The 22,615-nt window shown below is 38.2% G+C and overlaps 1 protein-coding gene across 14 annotated transcripts in view; it reads left to right on the forward strand.

Annotated features, from left to right (window-relative positions):
* ERC1 (ELKS/RAB6-interacting/CAST family member 1) overlaps positions 1-22,615 on the forward strand; it is a 289,340-nt gene that overhangs the window by 52,443 nt on the left and 214,282 nt on the right. For all 14 annotated transcript variants that reach the window (XR_004357059.1, XR_004357060.1, XR_004357061.1 and 11 more), the window contains exon 3: positions 10,408-10,824. Coding sequence is in view for 11 of the 14 variants with exons in the window: in XM_032687654.1 (XP_032543545.1) it covers positions 10,408-10,824 (417 nt within the window). In the remaining 3 variants the exon portion in view is untranslated. The remainder of the gene's footprint in view (positions 1-10,407; positions 10,825-22,615) is intronic.

Below are 22,615 nucleotides of genomic sequence, written 5' to 3' on the forward strand. Positions count from 1 at the left end.
TTGGGTTTGGTTTTTGGTTTTTTTTCTGTCTATAGCACTGCACATATTGTAGTCCTCTACACTGGCTGATGATATATACCTGGGCACTGCTCTTGTTTCAGCAATCATTTTAGGCCTTCTGGATTTCAGGCCAATATAGTATGACAGTCTACAGTTCTTCCTTATTGTGGCTTAAAACAAGATGGTCACTTGCAAATACTTTTCCAGGGAGCTTTTTCTTTTTTTTCCTGAAGAATTGATGATACAGTAAATATGAGAAGATGCAATACTTAAAATTGTGTGTGGGATAGAAAGCATTTAGGAAGGCAGAGAGACTATGGACAAACAAAGAAAGAAGCATTATCGTGACATAGTGAAGTTGGCTCCATCTTCTTGAGAAACAGTGGGATGAGTTATGGAACAATACAGGGCCTCTGCACTCCAATCATCTCCCTAAGATGATTTTTGCCTTGCAAGGTTACCATCTAATCATCACAAGGAAAACTGTAAGCAGTCTGGCAAAACCTCACTCTACACCTGGTCTGTGCAGCTGAGAGGCAGTTTTTGATGGTGGTTATCTCCCTGGCTTGGTTGAACATTGTGCAAAGACTCCATTGGCAAGAACTTCCCATGTGTCACAGTACAGCCATATGTTGTGTATGAGATCCTGAATATCACATGTTCTGTTATTTCATAAGATCAAGTCCTGTGTGCTGTCTTCTCACATATGGCCATATCTGGTCATCTGATGCTTTTCTTGCTCAAGAAAACGTTTTAAAATAGCTAGCAAACAAAATGTCAGTAAATTTCAGTGTTTTCAAATTGCTGGTGAACCGCTGTCCAGGTTTGATAGTCCAGGCTGATGTGGCTTATAAATATCTTATCTGGACTGTAGCTCAATTTCTGGGGGCACAAGTGTGAGAAGAACATTATAGTCATCAGTCCATTAATCTCTGAGCATTGGGGAGCTCATGAGATCTTCCACTGTTGAATGCAAGTGAAGCATGCTGTTCCAGATGGACAGGAAGAACAAAGTGTTGTAGTGCTGTGGGCAAGCAGAAGTTGAAAAACTCTCTGTTTTACATAACAGCTAATTAGTTGAAATACTATCAGTTTATGTATCACAGCCTAGCTTGTGATTGTTTCTTCAGTCCTCAGCAGTCACAAGCTTGAACTATTCAAAAAGCTTTAAAGATCCAGCCTACTCCATATTTTATAGTCTTCACGTGAGAGATAATCAGGTTTATGCAAAATATTCTTGTGGAACCCATGCATGTGTGCGTTGAGATTTATACTGTAATCTCTCTAAACCAACCAGTATAGAACAAAGTTTAAATCTGAGGGAGGGGAGTGGCAAGAGTGATGTGGATAAAGTAAACAGCTTTCTTGTGCATCGATTTTTCGTGTAGTACTCTCTCATTAGAAATCATCGGCTGTTTTTCCTTTTTAGAGCATGTTGCAGATGTATGCTCATATCTTGGAAAATACTGAACACAAGATCAAAGGTTCTGTAGCAGAGCACCTTTTATCTTGAATTGATTCCTTATGTCAGCTAATGGAAAGATGTATTTGCTGACCTCTCTAATTGAGGTGACTAATAATACGGTTTTGCAGAAAAGCTCCTAATGTATTAACAAAATGAGTCACGTTTCATGTAGATGCTATTAATTTGAAAATATTGGATTTTATACATATATAAATGTTAAAATCCTCTTTCCCTTAAGTGCCATAATAATTTATAATTGCTTTCATGGGATGAGAGGTTCACAGAAGCTGAATGTGGCACCTAAGAACCTATTTCGCAGATGCAACGTTTAGAAGTATTCTGTACCATGGATGAAATTGGGTGTGTTGAATGCACATGCAAAATGGGATGAGAATGAATTCTACAAGTTCTATCATGGCTGGCCTGAATTTGGATCTGTCTGATGTTTGTGTGTTGGCTTTTTTGTTTGTTTGTTTGTTTTTAACAGAAACCTCGTACATGAGGATCCATTTTATCAACACGGTTTGTGACAAAAGAAGCTTATGCTTGTTAAACATGGGAGACAGAATCTAAAAACAGTTGTCTTACTGCAATGTACAAAACCGCATCTGGGCAAGGACTCCTGTCTCTTTAGCAGCATAAGAACAAAAAATCAAAGCTCATATTTGTATATAAATAAAACATGATATTTAAGTAGTGTAATGCTAACCCAATTTGGACAGCCTAGTGGGAAATAGAGGTTAAAATCAGTATGTAAATTGTTGATTCCGATGAGAAATTCTAAACATTTGCCCTAATCCCAAAATGCCTGCTCTCAAGAAAGATGAGCACTTAAAAAGAATCTGGTTTTTTTTTTTTTTAGCTCCAGGATCATAGCTTGCTGATATTCAAAGGGTGAGAAATGTAGATTCCAGCAAGATTTGCATGAGAAAAAGCTTTTGAAGCACAGTAAACTACTAATGTAGAAGTACCTTTGGAAATGTAAACACATGGTAGCTGGGACTCACTGATATGACTTCAGAAACAATTTTCCTTTGAATGCTGTTGCCTACTAGACCATTTCTCGTATCTACCACAGAGCTCAAATTCCCTTAGGAAGCTGGAGAATTGTCAGAATTGTATTTGTTGTTCAAAAATTGATAAACTGGTATTTTTCAGAACTTTGGTAGGTTTCCCTCTGCTTAATCAGAATTTTTATTCTTAGCACACAGGTATGTGCACAGATCTCTTCGTGATAAGCCATGCTTTTACTGTGCATCAGGTATTCTATAGAAACTGTCTATATTCATACTTTATCCTTTGACCATAAAAACAGCTTAGGTTTATTCTATGTAAGATAAGCTGCTTTGTGTTTAGTATAGGTAAAAATCTTTCACATGGACATCTAGCACTGCATAGCTGTTGTACTGCATTTGCTCTGTTTTACCTTGCAGCCTTCTTATGGATGTACCTGTACATTTAGTATGAGGTGGTTGCATTGCAGTTTTGGTTTTTCTGTGACTACGGGTTTAATAGGAGTTTAAATTAATTCCTGTTGAATTGCTCGTGGGTTTGTTGTTTTTTGTGGGGTTTTTTTGGGGGGGAAGGTTTGTACAAAGAGAGGTGAAGGAATTAGGCTGCTGCATGCTGCCCCCTTAAATGAGTCATTTTGTGCAAGTCTAGTTCAGCTGATAGATGTGTTACTGACAACTTAAGCTCTTTATCTATAGCACTTTTTTACCATCTTGCCCTTCTGCTGTCTCAGAGGTAATGCAATATGTGATGGTTGTCTTTAAAATACAGGTCTCTTTCTTTGACTCTCACACATTAAATCCCATTAAAATCATAGCAGTATTTTGTATCTGAGCTTAACATTATAAAAATCGCCCACTCATTTCCATTTAAATAAGAGTTTTGAAGCCCCTGATCCACCTTACAGGGAATATGTAGCATTTCTGGAATCAGCAAGTTCTGTTTCATCTCAGCCCTGCAGGACACCTGACATTAGCCCTTTTTTCAGTGTCTTTGCGTGGGCTGCAGCTGAATGTCAGCAGGGACTCCCTCGGACAGCCAGGCCTTTGCTTCTGTGGTGCATTCAGCAGAATCTATTTCCCAGAAACGCTGCCAACACATTAACTCCTTGAGAATGGGAGAGAGTGATTTCCCATAGTGACTAAATCCTGTTCTAACATTTTGCATGTGGTCTCTTTGGAGCTCAGTGCGCTTCATCCTCTTACGAATGTTTGAAATGCTTTCATTGTAAAATACATGGGACTTATTGTCATAATGCAAAAGTTTGTGATTGTGCATGCAGATTTGCTGGCAAGAAAAGCACCTCTAAGTTCTGTCTTCTTCCGGTGCTGTACATTTGAGGGTGTAGGCCTTACTGAATTGTCCTTCTGAAATAAAATATATCCTAATTATTGTATCTTTCCAGAGTAGTAGCATTGTAGTCATGATGAACTAAAGACAAAAGTGAGGCAGAGTTTACAGGTAGTACGAGCACATTTCAGACCTGAATGTGCTTTCGTAGCTGAAAGCTTGTCTTTTTATCCCAGCTGCAAAATTAATTGGCTTAATGAAAGATTAGCTGTAAATGGTATCTACCAAAACCCAGTTTTTCGTTGATTAACATATGTCTCTTTTTTTAAACTTTTTTTATCCCTGGGTTGGATCCTGAAAAATAAATAGAGAAGTATGTGATATATAATAAAAAAAGGAAACATGTTGTTGTGGTTTAACCCCAGCCAGCAATTAACTACCACACGGCCACTCACTCCCTCTTCCCCCAGTGGGTAAAAGTGAGAACTTGTGGGTTGAGATAAAGACAGTTTAACAGGTAAAGGAAAAGCCATACGTGCAAGCACAAGGAATTCATTCACTGCTTCCCGTCATCAGACAGGTGTTCAGCCATTTCCAGGAAAGCAGGGCTCCATCACATGGGATGGTGACTTAGGATGTCAGATGCCATAAATCAAATGTCCTCCTCTCCTCCTCCTTCTCCCAGCTTGTGTTGCTGAGCACATCATATGGTCTGGGGTATCCCTTGGGTCAGTTGGGATCAGCTGTCCTGGCTGTACCCCTTCCCAGCTCCTTGTGCACCCCAGCCTATGAGCTGATGGGATGAGGTGAGAGGCAGAAAAGGCTTTGACACTATGTAAGCCCTGCTCAGGGCTTACAAACATACCACCATACCAACTTCTATCAAGAAAAGTAATTCTACCCCAGCCAAAGCCAGCACACCTGTCCTGTGTGTTTCCAAGCACTTAGTGTTTTCTATGTGAAGAACAGCTTGATCACTGAGCAAATTTGCAAAAAACTGGGAAGTACATGTGCATCATAAAGCTGTCATTCAGTATAGGATGTACTGGCTTTGTGGGTTAACAGTAGAAGTGACCTGGAAATTTTCAGTATCTAAGTTTGTTAATTTTTATAAGAAATTTTCATTACATTTGCTGATTTCAGCAGAACTTTTGTTAGGAATTTCTGGTTAATAATTAGCAAAGAGTGAGAGCAAGGTGCTAAAACATCTCTTGGCTAATTTGGGTGAAGGCACTGACCATCTTCCCTTTATGACACTGAGATGTGAGAGATATAAATTTAGAAGCCAGTCAATATTCAGATATTTGTGCAAAGCAGACTCTCAGTCGTTTCTGTAAGAATATCTTGTTAGAGATCCACCCAGGAATAGCTTTCTGCTTCCTGACTGGAGCCTCATTAGGGTTGTCTGAAGATGAGGAGTAAGAGCTTGAACTCACTGGCTGAGGCCTTTTTAACACACCTCTAAATATTCCAGTAAGACCTCTCTTCTCCCTGCCCTCACCATCACACCATATTCTCTTGCTTGTGATTAGGAATCTTCAGCGTTCTCCCAGTGTTAGAGGAGAATGTTTAAGTCGTTGAGTTTTGCAGAATGTGACAATGCTTCCCACCTCATTGTGACACATTTCTGTGCCACAGTGTCACGTAATTGCATACTATGTTTTCCCTTGTTTCTGGGAAAGAGCACATTCTTCTCTTTCTTTCTGCGTATTGTTGACAAGCATCTCTTGAATATGCTGAATTTTTTCTTGGTATTCAAGAAGTTAAAGTAATTTCCCTGGTTTAACCTACTTAGAATTTAGATCCAGGAGGTTAAGGAGAACTTGACTATGGAAGTGTTTGGTGTCTAGGTACCTCACCTGTGTTGCAGAACCCACAGTTCTAATTTAAGCATTTAGACTTCTTGAATAAACTATGGGATGAGTTATGTATCTGATTATGGTAGGTACAGAGTCAGTATCTGCAGTATGAATAGCCTAAATCAGGCAACCAAAACCAAATGGACAAATTCATATTGGAATCTTTAACACTGTACCTTGATGAATCAAGCTCTGTCTTGCAAAGATGAGTATGGAAATCCTTTTATTTAAAAAGCATGCCACAATTTAATCCTTTCTTCCAAAATCTTGGTAGTAGCAATGGCTGCCTCCTTTTGATCTAAAATATAGGGTTAGAATACACGTCTTGGCTGAAGTTTCTTTTCCTGACTGAGAATGTTAAAGATGCTCATCCCCCACTTCCTTTGGAATGGTAAGATGATAAACATTTAAGGTAATTGGAAGTATTGCTATTCAGGTCTTTCTGTTCTTATGTGTTCTCCCAATTAGAATAAGAAGCTGTACTCTCTTTAATATTTTCTGTCAGACCTACTGAATCTTTAAATATTTTATGCAAAATGGAAAAGCTTCAACAGAGAGAGATGAAAAGAGCTGCCTGCAGCAAGGTTCCCAAACTCACCAGTACAGCAGTAGGTACTTGCATTATCCTGAGACTGCAACAGCAGGAGTGCTTTGTGAACCAAATACAAGCAATTTCTCCATCATTGGCTGTAGTCATACTGTAGGTTGGAAGCTCATCTAACCAATCTGCCAAGGTGTGTGAAATGTGAATTTGAGCCCTGGTAGGTGGAGGGAAAGACTGAATCATGTTCAGCTACTTACAGATGTAAATTTTGGGCTGCTGAATGAAGGTCAGACTCTGTCCCTGTGTAGAGCCTGGTTAATGAACTTTAAGTTGGCCTATGGAAGTAATACAGGCAGAGGAACACCTGGTGTAAGAGGTTGTGTTTGCACCGTGCCCTTTTAGGATTTATGTTTGAGGTGAGCCTGAAGGTGCTTAGCTCTGTCAAGAGAAAAGTATGTTGGACATAACCAGCAGGACTAGAGAAGTGTGCTCACAAAAATATCTCTGTGATTTGCAGGTGTAGTTATAATTTGTAGCGAGGCTTCAAGACAAGCTTTTGTTACTTGAATGTAAGAGGGAATCCTCAAGATCTGAGTGATAAGCTTCAAGCAAAGTACAGGTTCATCATAATTGCTTTGACTTTAATTATGTTACCGATATTAAACTATTTAAGAAAAGCATGATTGGTACTTATTCGGTAGAGTATGAAATGAGAAAGCTCAGTGGTATTAAAAGTAATTTTATGTGTTTATTTCTAGAGAAGACTATTTCAGTGTTATTTCTCAAGTTTTCTTGAGGTCTCTAATCAGGTCTTAGACACAGGAATAAGCATCAGTTGCTAGTATTGCATGAGCCTGGAAAACATTTTGCCTTTCCAGAAAAGTCACCGTTTTAAAAGTGAAGTCTAAGAAATAGAAGCTAGTAAGACTTGTCTTCTTCTTCAGAGGGAAAAGGACATTTTCTTTGAAATTATATAGAAGACAAGCAACTAAAAAAAGTAGTTAAGAAGCCAGCTAAGAAAAGACATTGTTCTATCATTGTGAGAATCATAAAATCTTTCAGAAAGCAAAGAACCTATTTTGCATACATTCTGCATGTTGGAAAAGAGTGGGTGTGAAAAGCATAGAATAACTTTTCTGTGGTGTATTTTCCAGTTACCTTTCACATAATGAAGTTTGTTCTCAACTGAGCAGTGATTCAGAGAACAGTGATAGTTATTCATAAGCTCGATGCTAACCTTTCCTCTCACCCCACCTCTTCATTTTCCTGGGGAAACTGAATTACAGGCAGTTGTCGAATATTTTTGTGGGGTGCTCCAAATTCCCTTGTCTTTACTTAACAGACTGTTGGATGCCAATAAATCCTGTTTGTCACTGGTAATAATTTTTTTTCCCACATCACGTGTTGAATCTTACAATTCATTGACCCAGAAATTCCATGGAGACTTTTCAAGCTTTGGGAGAAATAATTTCTGTGGGTCTGAGACACAGTTTTTGCCTAAGTAACCTGAAATGACATTTCACAGCAGATCAAATGATAAAAATACAAGAATTTAGTTGTGGTGATTTGGTCCATTGATGTTTATAAATAACCCAAGTTTGATTCCGAGACAACACTGAGTAGAGGAAGTAATTTCATTTAGTAGATAATGTGGTTGTTCAGAAGAAGCTTTTTTCTTGCTTGGGAGAAAGGAAATGCTGAAGTGGCAGTATGTGGAGAGGCAGGTGGAAGCATGTGGGAATTTGTTTGTTAGCTGGAGGAACAACACACAGCTGGGCTGTGAATAAGTAGGACTTCTCAAATACAAATGGAATTAACTCATGTGTGGAATTGTAAAGTTTATTTAGGGGAGTTATTGTAAATTTTAACAAAATTTGAGGGCATTCTCTCACTACTGCTGTCGTCCTACTGGCTTTATTGGTGTTGGGTAGGTACAGACGAGGCAAACCTTTAAATGACTGCAGCAGGTTTTCTCCTACAGCTCAATTGACATAGATTAATTGAACAGGTGTACTAGTTTTGATTGCCTACCTGTAGTGCCTCAGTTATAAGGCTTGAAGGTTGTTCTGACATTCTCACTTTGACTGTAGCTTGGATAAATGACAATAACTGAAAGTTGAGATCTTTAATTAAAAAAAAAAGTGATTTGTAAAAACAGTCTTAAAATCTATGTTGATTCTCTTCAGATATTTTTAATCTCTTACTTAAAAATAAATCTGAGCACCCACAATATACCTTTTAGAACAGAGTAATTGCTTACTCCCTCACTTAATATACTGTGCTATGTTGTCACACTGATTCTACAGCATAAAGTGTAGTTTTTGATTAACTGAATTAGTAACTGCCAAGTACTGTGATACTGAAATCAAAGAAAAGACCAATACACCAGCCACAGAGCTGTGTATTTAAGCTGATTTCAGTTTATACTGATGGTTCCATTTTCAGCATAAAGGATGGTTCCATTTTCTTCTCTGCCAGCTCCTTCCTCCCCCTACTTTGCACCAGGATCAGCACTGATGTAGTGACACTGTCCTGTGGACCTGAGATCTGGCTGGAAAGACATTTAGTTTGGTTTTGATGGGGCTGATTTTCAGCCAGGTGAAGTTTTGGGCCAGTTGTCAGTGACAGCCACCTAAGGAAGGACAAGTGGCTGGACTGTTCCTTTTAGTGTCAGTGTGGACTTATGTCAACTGGATGTGTAACAGCACCTCTGGTTTTGAAAAGCTCTTCTTAGACCAGAACACAAAAGGAAGGGAAGTACTCGGTCTGAAGTACTGACTTTTATTTAAAAGAAAATGGGATTGGACTCTCTTTATGCACCATTCTATACAACCAAACTAACCCTTTATGTTTCTAAAACAGATTAAATGTAGGTAACTGTGTTACAAATACTATCTGCTGTCTTTTCCTAGAATCATGGAGTGGTTGAGATTGGAAGGAATCTCTGGAGTTCAGCTTGTCCAACCCCTCTGCTCAAGCAGGGTCATCTAGAACCTGTTGCCAAGGCCATGTCCAGACATCTTTTTAACATCTTAAAAGCATTTCACATAAGAATTTTGATAACTATATTTTTGAAGTAATACTTAAACCCAAATCTTTTTACAGGTTCTCTTTTTTACAAGTATTTCAGTTGAATCAAGTATTTGGATTTATGTAAAACTTATTAATTTGGCACCATAATAGACCTTAACAGTGTATATCACCTGTGTCCAGCTTGATCATAGATTATAGCCTATACTAACTAGTACTTTAGCCTAGTGAATGTGGGAAGCTGCTGTATTGCAGACACTGATTTTTGCAATATAAAGGTAGACCCCAAGGATCAGTCCATCTGACTTGTTCGCATTCAGACTAAATTGTAAGCATGTCTGCCTCACTTAAGGGAGGTAGAGCTGTAATACTCGGTGTTCATCTCATTCCTGGTAATCAAATCTTTGTTCGGTGTGTTTGTACTTCTCTGTTATTATCTTGATGCTTCCGTCTTGCAGAGAAGAAAAAGCATGTTTATCGAAATAGGAAGTGAGGACATTTTTCTAGACAAACTGTGCTTCTTCTGTATTGTCCCATTATCTTAACCCACTATATTCACAGTCATTGAGACAGGATCTATTGCTATTTCCTGCATCTGACCCTTCTCCCCAGCCAGTATATATGCAGTTTTCTGTAGTTGTAGCTCTTCCTGACATGCTGAAGTTTCTTCTGTAAGTTAACTGGGAAATTTGTGCTATGTGTAGGGTTAGTACTGTAGACCTTGGCAGCCTTCATGGCTGGTTACATTTTATTAGAGAGTATGTAAATTCTAATAGCCACGTGTCCCTTTGCTTTGTCAAGATAGTAATTCTAGTCTAGGACTTTTATGCAAAACTCTTCTGTAGGGTAGGTGAACATTTGGAAAAAAAGAAATATTTTAAGCTCTCGGCTTACTGACAAATGCCTGCTGACATTTCCCATTTGAAATAGTGACTCACTCAAGTTGATGGAAGTGGTAGAGTCACTCAAGCAAGAATCTTCTAAGTGTTAAGCAACTTCTGCCAGGCATAGAAGGAGAGGAACTGAAATTTCTGTAGTATCACCCACTTCTACCTTGATTCTGCTTTAAAAAAAAATAATGTTGGTCTGTTGGTGCTGTGGTTGCCTTTCGGTTGGTAGTTCAGGAGGACTGATGTGGCTCATACTGGTCTATATATTTCTCCAGTGGAGGGAATCCTCTGATTTTATTTATTTATTTATTCTTTCAGCATATGCAGATGACTATCCAGGCTCTCCAGGATGAGCTTCGGATCCAGCGAGACCTGAACCAGCTGTTCCAGCAGGACAGCAGCACTAGAACCAGCGAGCCCTTCGTGGCAGAGCTGACAGAGGAAAACTTCCAACGACTTCACGCAGAGCACGAGCGCCAGGCCAAGGAGCTCTTCCTGCTGCGTAAAACCTTGGAAGAGATGGAACTGCGCATTGAGACCCAGAAACAGACCTTAAACGCGCGTGACGAGTCCATCAAAAAGCTTCTGGAGATGCTGCAGAGTAAAGGTCTGTCAGCAAAAGCCACCGAGGAGGATCATGAGCGAACAAGGCGGTTGGCTGAGGCAGAGATGCACGTGCACCACTTGGAAAGCCTTCTTGAACAGAAGGAAAAAGAGAACAACATGCTGAGAGAGGTAAGTGACAGAGCTCAGGTCAACTCTGTCTCCTATCCATTTGACAGTTGTAAGGAAAGAATCTTCCATCCTCTCTGTAAGCTGTGTTTTATGTTAGACTGGACAGAATTTGTGGCTATTTTAAAATTTCTTTATGGCTTCCTCGCATGTCCCTTTTGGAATTTTGTGCTGTAGGCCCCATTTTCCCCGTAGTCTCCATAGGAAGCTCCGGAGTTGAGTTGTCACACAGCCTGTAAAATGAATTTGTCTGTTCTATTGTAGTTTGAGAGTAAGTACCTACCTGTATTTAGGTGAGAGCTGAGAGAAATCTTTGCAAGAATAATGGATGATTGCTCTACAGTTTCCATGGAAACAGTCGACTTGCTGTGAAGGGTATTTGATAAAACTATTAGCTGCCCTGGATGCACAGCCAAAAAAAAGATTACTTAAAGGGACACTGCTGCACACGTAGTAAACCCTTCTCACTATCCCTGTGAAAACAGAAAAGAAAAACCATTGTTATATCTGTATTGTGCCTTACAGGAGTACAATGGCAGGCATTCTTCACTCTTAATCATTCAAAGCTAATTATGATAAAATATAGGCTATATATAATGCAAATATCTTAGGAAATAAATAAAAGAAAAGAAATGAGTTATTGTGTAGCCAGCGTAATTAAATTTCTTGATATTATTCAATGCATTTTCCTCTTGTACTTTCCTCTTGCGTTTGCCTCATAAAGTATCCTGCTATTAATTTCTATAAGTGATTCAGCAAGGTTTTGCAGGGGCACAGGTATGTGAATATGTGTATTCACTAATGATAAGATTTTATGTGAAGATTATTTTACACACATCTGAGGTTTGAAGGCATGAATTGATAGCTACACCTGTATGTGTGTTATGTGTGTGAATTTAATGACCTGTTTTGTGCACTGAGTGTTACTTCATGGTTCAACATTTTTATTGAAAACCCTACACATACACAGCATTTAAACCCCTTCTCTAAGAAGCCAGGAAAGCAAGGCCTGGCACAGAGGTTTTTGAGATAAGTGTATGCAGCAAATAAATACTTCTTAATACCTCTTATTCATATGTTTTCCATGGCCTGACCCATTGTAGTTGTGCTGTTGCAAGCATTTATATAAGAAAGCTGGAGCCCATTGCATTTCTGAGCCAGATTTAGGCCAGATTTATTTTTTTAGAGCAGTAATCTCTTGAGTGTCTGGAGTGAAGATAATATGATTCCAGAGTTTCTACACTACAGTTTTTCCTTTATTTAGCAACCAATGATAATTCTGTTCCAATTCTTGTAACTATTTCAGGAAGAGCCTCACGTGACTTCCATTTGTTTCGGCTCTAAGTCCAGCAACGTAAATGAAAAGCTGGCAGGAGCTGTGTAATTTTTTAGGAATGTGGTTACATTTGTTCCTGCTGCTGATGAGTAGATGTTGAGAGATAGGAATTCTTGTTTCATTCACACATATTTGGAAATCATCAGTCATTTAAATCCTAGTCTTTATTGTAAAAGATTCCGTAGAGATGACTAGGGCAGAGGTAGAGATGACTTACTGACTTTTAAAATGCAAATGCTGTTTATCAAGTATTTTAAAATTAATTACTCCTTGCTGCTCATCTGACTCTAATTCACTGAGAAGTACAAGTATAGTGTAATTTGTAGCTCAAGCCATTGTTATGTTATGGGATCCAACCTTGAAGCTGAGCACCCCAGTAGCCTTGGAAGCATGGTACTGTGTGCAGAGGTGCCTTATGGAACTGTGTGACAACGGGAAGGGTTTTGTTAGTACCTGTGTGTTGTCCTTGAGCTTGAGCTAGGCTGAGCTAAGTGACCTCAGACCTAACTTCATGAAACTCAGGCCTTGGGGCTCCAGGAGGCTGGGGAAAATCAGAAGTTGCTGAACTGGAACTGACTGCATCTGACTTCCTCACCACTAAGTTGCTCTGCTCTGCAGGATCTTGTTCACTGTTGCTATCACTGTTCCACAGCTGGAAGTTGTCTCTTTGCAGAGCCTCTTAGATGTGTCTGCATCACCCCCACCTCCACCAACCTTCTATTATCTATTTACCTGTATTTCCATAGCTTCAGGTTATTTTAGTCCTTTGCTCCCCCAGACAGTAACTATGGAATTTTTTGAGCTGCCTTGAAGAAATGAATTTACTTCCTTGATGGTTCTATATCTAGCATTCCCAGTATCTGGAAAGGCATGCTAAACTCTTCTTTAAATACTGCTGTTAAAGGAAGCATTAGTATCTCAAAGGGATTTACAAGTGCTTGGGAGGTCAGCATTTATGTTTCATGTTCTAACACATTAGAAAAGTTGAGAAAAATTTAATAGCAATCATGACCATCTTAGCCAAAGCAAGGTCTGAGGTATCAGAATCCACTAGTACTGTTTCTGACTCTACAGGCATGTTAGATTTCTCGTAAAATATTTGTTGGGAATAGTACTAAAGATCTACATCTTAAAGTAAAAAGGTATCCCCTCAATTTTTCAACTTTAAACCTACGTGTGATTCCAAGTGTGATGTTAAGACTCAAGGTCATAAGACAGCTTCTCAGGCAGACAGTGCAGTTACAGTGGTCAGCACTATGACCTTGAAAATGAAATGTGAATTCACTGATTTCTTCAGCTTTTGTTGTTATTGTTATTGTACTAAAGATTTTACTCATTTCCTAAGGAGAATAAATTCTAAGAGAAGCCAGAGCTGTGGTTCTGATAAGATTATAACCAAGGAATAGCTGTACCAGTTCAAGCAAACAGTCTCTTTAGTCCTGCGTTGTTTCACATAATGGCCACGTGCAGACACACAGGGAAGGGTAAGAAAAAGGTCAACATGATACTTCCTTGTAAAGCTGTCCCATCTTCCTGATTATTTACAGAGGAGGGTTTCCTTGAACTTTTTGTGACTTGTCAATTTTGCATCCTCCATGGATCTGCCATCCAGGTACGCAGTCAGTGTCTTCTCGTGCCCATGTGAACTTCTACAGCTGTAGAATTATTTGCTAAGTGCTTCTACAGCCCTGCTCTCTGTTGCAGGAAGAACCTGCCTTATTTCTGTTGAGTTTAAACCTGTCTCCCAGTAGCTTCGTTGGCAGCCTCTTGCACTGGCACTGGAACACACAGTGAACAGGTGATCACTACCAAAACTGTGTGCTCACAATTTTAAATTGTTCTGTCCTTTCCAAGTTCTCTCTTCTTCCAGGCTGAAAAGTCCTCTGCTACTTGATTGTTCCTCATGTAAAAGACATTGCATATTTTTGATCATCTCCCAGAGCACTGTCTCAGTCTCCCGTATCCAGATTATGAAATGGATTCTTCTGCAGCTAGTGAGAGGTATCTCCATAAGAAATTTGACCCTTTTGGGCTTTTCTTAAATGTCCTGAATTCTGGAGATTCTCAAAAAACCTTTCCAGGAAAGATCCCCTGTGTAGCATAGGATAGCATCTTGCTGATACAGGGGACAGTCTCTCAGTGTAGGATTGGCAGCTTGCTGATACAGAGGGCAGTCTGTCATTAACACAAAATAATGAAAAATTAAATGTCTCATTGAACACAGACATGGATCTGGATGTCCTGACTTCAGCAGATAACAGTGTGGCTGCATCACATTCCTCTACCCTAGAAAACAGGCTTAAGCTTCACAGCTTATAAAAAGATGGCTTCTATTTTGAATACCCCTTCTTCAGCCTTAGTGACAATTATTCATCTTATTGTTGGTATTCTAAATTTAACTTTCAGAAACAAAATTATTATCATACCAACAAGAATTACTTGATGATATCCAGCAGCTGGACTTTAGCTTCCAGAATAGCTCCCAAGCTGCATTAACTGCACCTCATTGTTCCAGACTTGCCTGTTGCAGAATTTTCAGTGATGGCTGTGACAGCACATGGCTCTAAAGATAATGAAGCTTACTGTGCTCTTTTTGGCAACCTCCCTACTCCCCCCTCCCCAAAATGCTAGATGCACTGAGTAGAAATGCATTTTTCTCAGCTACACAGATTAACAGACCAAATATCAGTGCAATTTATGGCAGATTATGATGCAATTGCATCCATACTTGTTGTTCTAAACACTTGGAGTACTGTGAGCAAACTAAGATTTGTAAGGACAGTCCAACAAGGATGTAAGAACAGATGGCTGAGCACAACCATTACTTGGAAACAGAAGGAAGGCTATTTATTTCTAAGATTTGTTTCTTCAGGAGTCAGTTCTAGGTTCAAGGTTTGCATGTTACAGTGGTGTGGAACAAGGCAAGAAACAACAGTGGCTTTACACTGTGACAAAAAGCTGTTTGGTAGTAAATTACAGTTTTGACTTCTTTAATATTTTATTTTTTTTACTGATTGGGCCCATTCAAACAAATGGACTTTTATTACAACTGAGTGCAAAACTGAATGAAGGAGTTAGGGCTGTAGTGCTCAACAAATAAAGGGTGGTTTTGTATGTAAAAGAGTCACTGAAATGGATTGTTCACGAGGGCGCTCTTTCTCAATGAGCTTAAGGAAAGAGGCTATGGCAGAAAAAGCTATTATTTCTCTTCTTCAGTGTTTGTTGAGATGGTGACTCCACAAAGTCCTGTTTGTGAAGTGCATCACAGTTATCCAGTATGGCCTTACGGCAAGAACCGATCCCTCTCTGTAGCGATCTTGAATTGAACAGTGCCCACTCTATTCTGGGAATTGGCACTGAATTTCTGTGAGCACTCTCTATTCCTTCTCCACTGGGTAGCAGTCTGTCAGAGCAGTGAGCAGGCACTCTGGGCTCTAACACACGTGTGTTTAGCTTTAGGTTATCAAAACTTGATACTGTGGGGACCAAACAGCAGCAGCAGGATGGAGCTCATTGAGAAGGGATGGATGTGCTGTCAAAACATACCATTGGAGCCCCACTGGACTGTGCCCAGTGAAGAGAAAGGTTGTTTCCCTTATCTGACCAGATTTTAATGAACTGTGACGAGTTTTGCAAACAAGTTATTTTTCCATGGGTGTGTTAAAATTCTTACCCTTTTCTGCTCCAGGCTCAGAGGAGGATTTACAAATTTTAATTGGAGCAATTAGAGTTAGCTCAAAGAACACTTTTGTCCTGTTCCAAGATTTTGCAACATAAATTAGATAGTTCTAGAGAGAATTTTTGTTTTGCAGGAGTAGATAGATTCAGTGACTGGAACTCTTACCACCATCATACTAGAGGATATCCTTCTGATGAGCTAAAAAAATTAAGTTTCTGCTTTTGAAGTTGCTGCATCATCCTCTTGACTTTTTAGAAAAGCATGTCAGGGGGAAGTGACTTAAATTGAGATAATTTAAATAGTTATGTCTCTGTTACACTAGCTTGATTGCTGGCAAGTAGTTTTAAAACATACAGAGCATTCGTAGGTTAAAATTTGAGGAAATGGGCCACTGCAGCTTGAGAACCTGCATAATTTATTCTTTATACATTTTACTTCTTTAATACCATTGTAGTTTGGAATTTTTATGTGTCACTTTACAAAAGAATGACAGTTAAAAATATTTAAACACATAGTATTTTCATTGTTCCTCAGTTCAGAGATTGGTAGCTTGATAGTTCTTAAGAAGTTTAAAAATTAGGGTGAAAAATAACATATTTGTTTTCTGGTTTTCCAAACTACCAAAAAATCTTAAACACTTTCTGATTATTGTATAGAAAATTTCCGATTTTTTTTATAATAATTCAATACTGTGTTGGTATTAAGTGAATGGGAAAAAAGCAGAACTGCAATCATCTGTCAGGATGGTTTTTTTGTTTTATAGTTATGGTCTCATCAAAGCCTGTAAAATATCAGTAGGTTTATTCATCTATTTTTTCTGACACGGGGACTAAATTGTAGAGATTTAATTCTTTAATCTATTTCAAAACTTCTTTTTCTATATGAATGTGCTAGTCTTCAAAGAGATTTTCTTTTTTCCTTTTTATTTTCATATAGCATAATTTCTTACTATTTCATTTTAGCACTTCCATCCCCTTCAGAAGGGATTTTTAAAAAACTATGTGAAACAATGCATAAATCTCACTGGGGATTAGAGGTTTAAAATGTTTAAATTTTAATGTCTTTTGATGTTTTGTTATATTAGAAGATTTTCTTCGTCAGTATGTATTACATGATTTGCTTTGTTTACAAATTACATCTTTGGTGTGCTTTCCTTGGAGATTTTAGTATTGTCCTGGACTTTACTTCAGTAGTAGTGAAATTGGTGGAATTTTATTTCTGCAAGTGTGAAACATTGCAGTAGAAGAAAAAAAAAATTGAAAATACCATTAATAAGTTAGAAGCTAATTTAAATAAAAAATGAGTGCTTTTGCACCTTAAATAATCAGGAAGAGAAAAAAATTGAGACTAGCACATATGTAAATAAAGTCCTACATGATTAAGGTTTTAATTTTTGGTTGACTTTTCTTTAGCTTTTGAATTCTCACTTCTGTGGTCAGATTTCAACACAATGACTTGCTGCTTAGAAATAATAGGGTGGTTTGAATTGGTCTCTCTCATCTTATCTTGCCTTTAATGCTGAAATTTCAAGGGATTTTTCTCTTGTTTCTTGCTGATTGGAATAGTGAGATTAACTGAAAGCTGTGCTTTAATTTTCACTTTACTTGATGCCATTGTTAACAAAGTTAAGTGTCCTAATATCTGAAGGTTTCAATTGGATTTAGAAATAATCATCTGAATGGATTAATAAAATTGCAAAGCAGAGAGATGAGTTTCTTTAGCCAGGGGTAACTGAGCTTCCAAGCAACTGGCACCCCCCATTATGGATGTGCTTGCAGTTTTCAGTACATCTTTCAGAGTTATGCTCTTTATTAGTACAGTCAGGGGTTTTTTTCAGGGAATTATGTTGATTGGGTTTGCAAATGCAGGAAATGACAAGTGGAAAAATGCAGAAATAATTTCTGAAGGAACTACCATGATTACTGCCTCCAAACTTGTATAACTCTAACATTTTAGTAGCAAAACTCCAATAGCAATGAAATAAATTATGCAGGACTCTTATTATAAATTCTTTTTTCAGTTCATTTTTATGTGTTGCTGAAATAGAAGTTAAAATTACTGGTATCGAGCACTTTTTGAAAAATACTCGTAAAAAATCTTGAAACTACACAACTGTAACGCTATTCAGTCACTTTCTGGCCCCAGGTAGTAAAGATATTTATATAAATGAGTCATGCAGATTGAAGGGCTCTCCCACAGGTTATTTCATGCAACCTTCTGCTCAAATGAGCAATTTCAAGCCATGGGGATTCCACAACCTCTCTGGACACCTGGTCCAACATTTGGTTGCTCTCCTGGTAAAATCTTTTTCATATTACGAAGTCTAAATTTTCTGTGCTTTGACTTTTTTGCCTGTTGCCTATCATCCTTCCTCATCTGAAAAGACTTTTGTTTCCATCATCTCTACAGCTTCCAGTTAGTTAGTTCTAGAGAGCATCAAGTTTCCCTCCAAGCCTTCTTTTCTTTTCAGCTAAACAAACACAGTTTTTTCACCCTCTCTCCTTGCATCGGATGTTCCAGCCCCAGCCACCTTGGTGCCTGTCTGTCAGACTCCCTTCAGCTTTTCAATGCCTTCCTTGTGCTGGGGAGCCCAGAATTGGGCACAGTGCTCCAGCAGTGCTCTCACAAGAGCTGCACAGAGAGAATTATCTGCTTCCCATCTCCTGGTTGTGTACTTTTGCTAATACAGCCCAGGATGAAGTTGGGCTGTTTCGTTTTTTGGGTTTGGGGTTTTTTTTACATCAAGGGCACACTGCTTTCTCCCACTTCATGTCTTCCCCAAATTTCATGTAATGTGTAAACCTGCAGAAGGTGCAATCCATCCCACCCTTCAGATCATTAATGAAGGCACTGAACAGTATCAGCCTCTGAGGGTTGTCAGTAGTAAGCAGCTGCCCACTGGACCTCACAGTGCTCCTCACCAGGCTTTGAGCCTGACAGTCCAGCTGATTTTCCACCCATTTTGTTCACCACTTATCCAGTCTGTGTCTCACAAATTTGCCTCCAAGGATGTTTGAAGGCCCTGCCAAAGGCCCTTAGTCAAGACATGCAACACCCATTGCTCATCCCTTACCCACACAGCCAGGTACTTCACTGCAGAAGAAAATCAGGTTAGTCAGGTATGATTTTCCTTCTACACAATTAAAGATCTATTTTACCTTATATATCTCTTAAATAATTTTTAAAATTAACAATTATGTTAATTCAGTTAATTCCGAACTGATGGATGCTCCTAAAATTTTCCTTTAGTTGTAACATTTGCATTTCATTGTAATTAATTGGAACTAGGTTGCTAAAATCTAGGTAGACAGAAAAGCTGTCTGAGAAACTAAACTTTAGGTACAAAAGATAAAACATTAATTTAGTAAGACCTGGACTACATGTTGGAGAATAAAACCAAATAGTTTTTAGTCAACTAAAACTCTCCAGTCCACTGAATGATACAAAACTCCATCACAGAACATCATATTTGATGATATCAGACATGGGTAGGCCAGTTAGGATAAAAAAAAAGTCAGAATTAAAACTGTGCTTTTAATTATACATTTTTTTTCACAGTTTTTTGAAAAAGAAATTATGTATGAAATAATGTGTTTTTCTTACTCATGTAGGATGTATTGCCTGATATGTAAGTTTGGCAGGAAATGGAAGGCATGTCCTTTATTGCTTTGGAAACTGCTTATCTTGTGGCTACTGGGAGATAAGTTGCTGTGTTTTTAAGCAGATAGCCTACACCACTATAAAAACATAATTGCTTGAAAGTGCACCTTCACATTTGTTCTAAATCCCATGCAAAATCAGATGCAGGAAATAGTAATGAATAATATGGCCAGGTTATGAAGGAAGAAAAGTTCAGACCAAACTCCTACTTTTATTTTTATGCACACATGTATAATTTATAGTGATTATACTGCTGCCTATTGAGGAATCATTCAATTCTAAACTATATTCTCTAATTTTGAATTATTTTGGTATTTCTTGGTCAAGAAAAAAAACCTGTAGAATTTCTAATTCTTTATGGCACATAAAAATCACTTTATCACAGCTATTTTCTTTATGTATTCAGTGTTCTCAGTGTGTTTGATCAGCTGTTCCATGTAATTATGCTGACCAGAAAATTACAGTATGGTTTCTCTTGGGGTACTGTGCTACCTCGTAGACCTACTTGGCAGAGGTAATAATGATGCACACCTTTAGTTTATATCTTTTCTGTGGTAGATCTTCTTTAAAAGGAAGATGGCTGTTCTTAATTAAAAATTGGCAGTGATGAAATACATACCCCAGCTCTGGGTAAGGTGACCACACTGTTTAGAACTTCTGCATGTTTTTAGCCTTCGGTTTCTAGTTATTGAATCCTAATGTTTTTTTGAGGGCAGAACAACCCATTTTGAATTCTTGTTGCCTGTAAATGTAATTTAATGTTGGAATCAATTTGCATCGTAATTTTTGCTTTGATTTTTTTTTTTCCCCCCTAAGAGCAAATCTTGTTCCTGCAGTCAGTCTTTGAACTCTCTTAAATATATCAATATCATTTTTAAATTGTAGACACACAAAGTGGACACAGTATACCTGTGGTGGTAGCACTAGTACCAGACAGGCAGTAAGGTATCCCTCCACCTAAAGCTTTTCTTGTTTATGTCAAAGAATTGTAGAAACTTTACTAGCTTGTAATAACGGGGTGTTAAACATAAAACTTGGAACAGAAATGGGGTAACAGAGCACTCTTCAATATCTGTGGCAATATTGTGATGATATCTGGTGGCTGGAAGATCCCACTGGCTAAACTGAAACATGGTGCATATTTTTAATAATATTTAACAGTGAAAAGCCTGTATGTTGCACATACCTTGGGAACAAGTAGCTTTTTTCCCCTTTTTGTCATCTGTTTTAAAATAATCATTGAACCTATAAAATCATAACACAGATTTATAAGAGCCACTCCTTGTTTAATAAGCTAGATTACATTCAAAGGTACAAAGATGCTGACATTTACTGATCTGTTGTGGAACAATTACATTTGAAAGTCCTTTGTATGTGAAATTAATGCCAAGGAATAGTGCTTTATTACTTTATCAGAATGGATAACTTGCAAGGAATGAAGGATTGGTTTTGTATTTTTCTGATCCTGATATCTGTGTGTGGCTCTATGTTTTTAATGATTGTGCAAAATCCTGTTTTGTAGATTAAAATCTTAATTTTCATTCACCTATGGGATGTGCGTCCACAATAGAATCTGAATACATCAGAGATACCGTATATTAGTATTTCTCCATTCTGCCACATGTACCTAACCTTTACTGCATAATTAGAAAGGATATCTGTGCACCACCTTCCTTCAACAGCTGCCCTTAAATCTGTGTTCAAGGGAGGCTCAGTCTGCCTGTAGCCTTTTTTCTCAGGCTCCTCAGAATCACAGGCACGTTGCCAAAATTAAGCCCTTACTATGCAGTCAGGAGGTGGGAGGTGTTATTTTTCGGCAGGTTATGTCATCCAAGTCGCAGAGGAATTACTTAAGATGATAGAAGTAGGACATTTCCTTTGCTGAAGTGCAGAGCATCACTTCAGACAGAGGAGATTCAGGCATTTCTAAAGAAGCAGCTTAGAAGAATTTTCTGTTTGGGAAAACACTGTGCAATGTAGAAAGCAGGCACTGTTGTGTTAGCATCCCTTTACAGACATGCTGTTCTCCTCCTTCTCTTCCATTTCTATGGTGGTAGCTGATTCTATGTTCTCAGGTCAGAAGCTGTGTCTCTGCACAAGTGGAAATTATCTGACTACTAAAATAAAAATAATAGTGTCCAAAATAGATTTATGGCATATTATGTTTTGACCATCTTAGCCTTTGTTTTCTCAGTTTCTAAAGGCTCATGAGTTTGTTTTAATTTCTTTTCTATTATCAAAGTGCTTCATTTTATTCTACAATAATAGGACTTGGATGATTGTACAACTGATGTGACAGGAACAGCTGGAGATACAACTTTCTGTATTTAGAGAAAACTCGTGCAGTTCAGAATAGGATACTTTTCACTCTTGGATCTTTCTTCACCTTCTTAAGCTTAAAGAATCATCTTCATAATTACTCCCTTTTCCCTATACATGAGTTTTGAAGTTAGGAAAAGCAGCTTTTTTTTTTTTTTTTAATGGTGAAGTTTGAGGGATTCAAACCCTCTTTTCTTCCCGTCCCATGTAACTTTTCTTTAAGTGGACATGAATTTTAATGTGCCACCGAGATCTGACTGGGGTGTCTTTAGCTCTTTTTGCTAGTTTCCTCTCAAAGGAGTTAAATGGGATTCTTGTAGTTCTGTTCTTTATATGTATATTCTCAGTAGGTGCTCTCATAGCCAAGCAGAGAGAATTATTTGGTATTATACCAGTATAGGATGTGTGCTACAATGAGCATTCCAAATACTACCTTGCTTATGATGCTACAAACAAAAAACAAACCTTCTACTGGCTTTTCTTGTTATTACCATTCATGGACATCAACTTATGCAAATAGTCTTATGCCAGACTTATGCAAAATTCTTCTTGTGGCCCTTGTCATGTCATTAGACATTTCCATCGTGCTCACTTCAAAGCTGCGTAAGAAGACTGAACAGTCTTACAAGTAGTGTTTTCAGGATTTTGAAAAGAACTGTGCAGCTCTATCTCTCTCATTCAAGTAATTAGTCATAAGGAGCAAGTTGCATATCTGACTACCATACAAAACGCTATCTCTTCACCATGTCTGTTGAAAATATAGGTTTGTAAATGGCTTTGGGGATTTGTCTTTTAGGGAA

Source organism: Chiroxiphia lanceolata, chromosome 5 (genome assembly GCF_009829145.1).
Source record: "Chiroxiphia lanceolata isolate bChiLan1 chromosome 5, bChiLan1.pri, whole genome shotgun sequence".
In the NCBI taxonomy this organism is placed as follows: domain Eukaryota; kingdom Metazoa; phylum Chordata; class Aves; order Passeriformes; family Pipridae; genus Chiroxiphia; species Chiroxiphia lanceolata.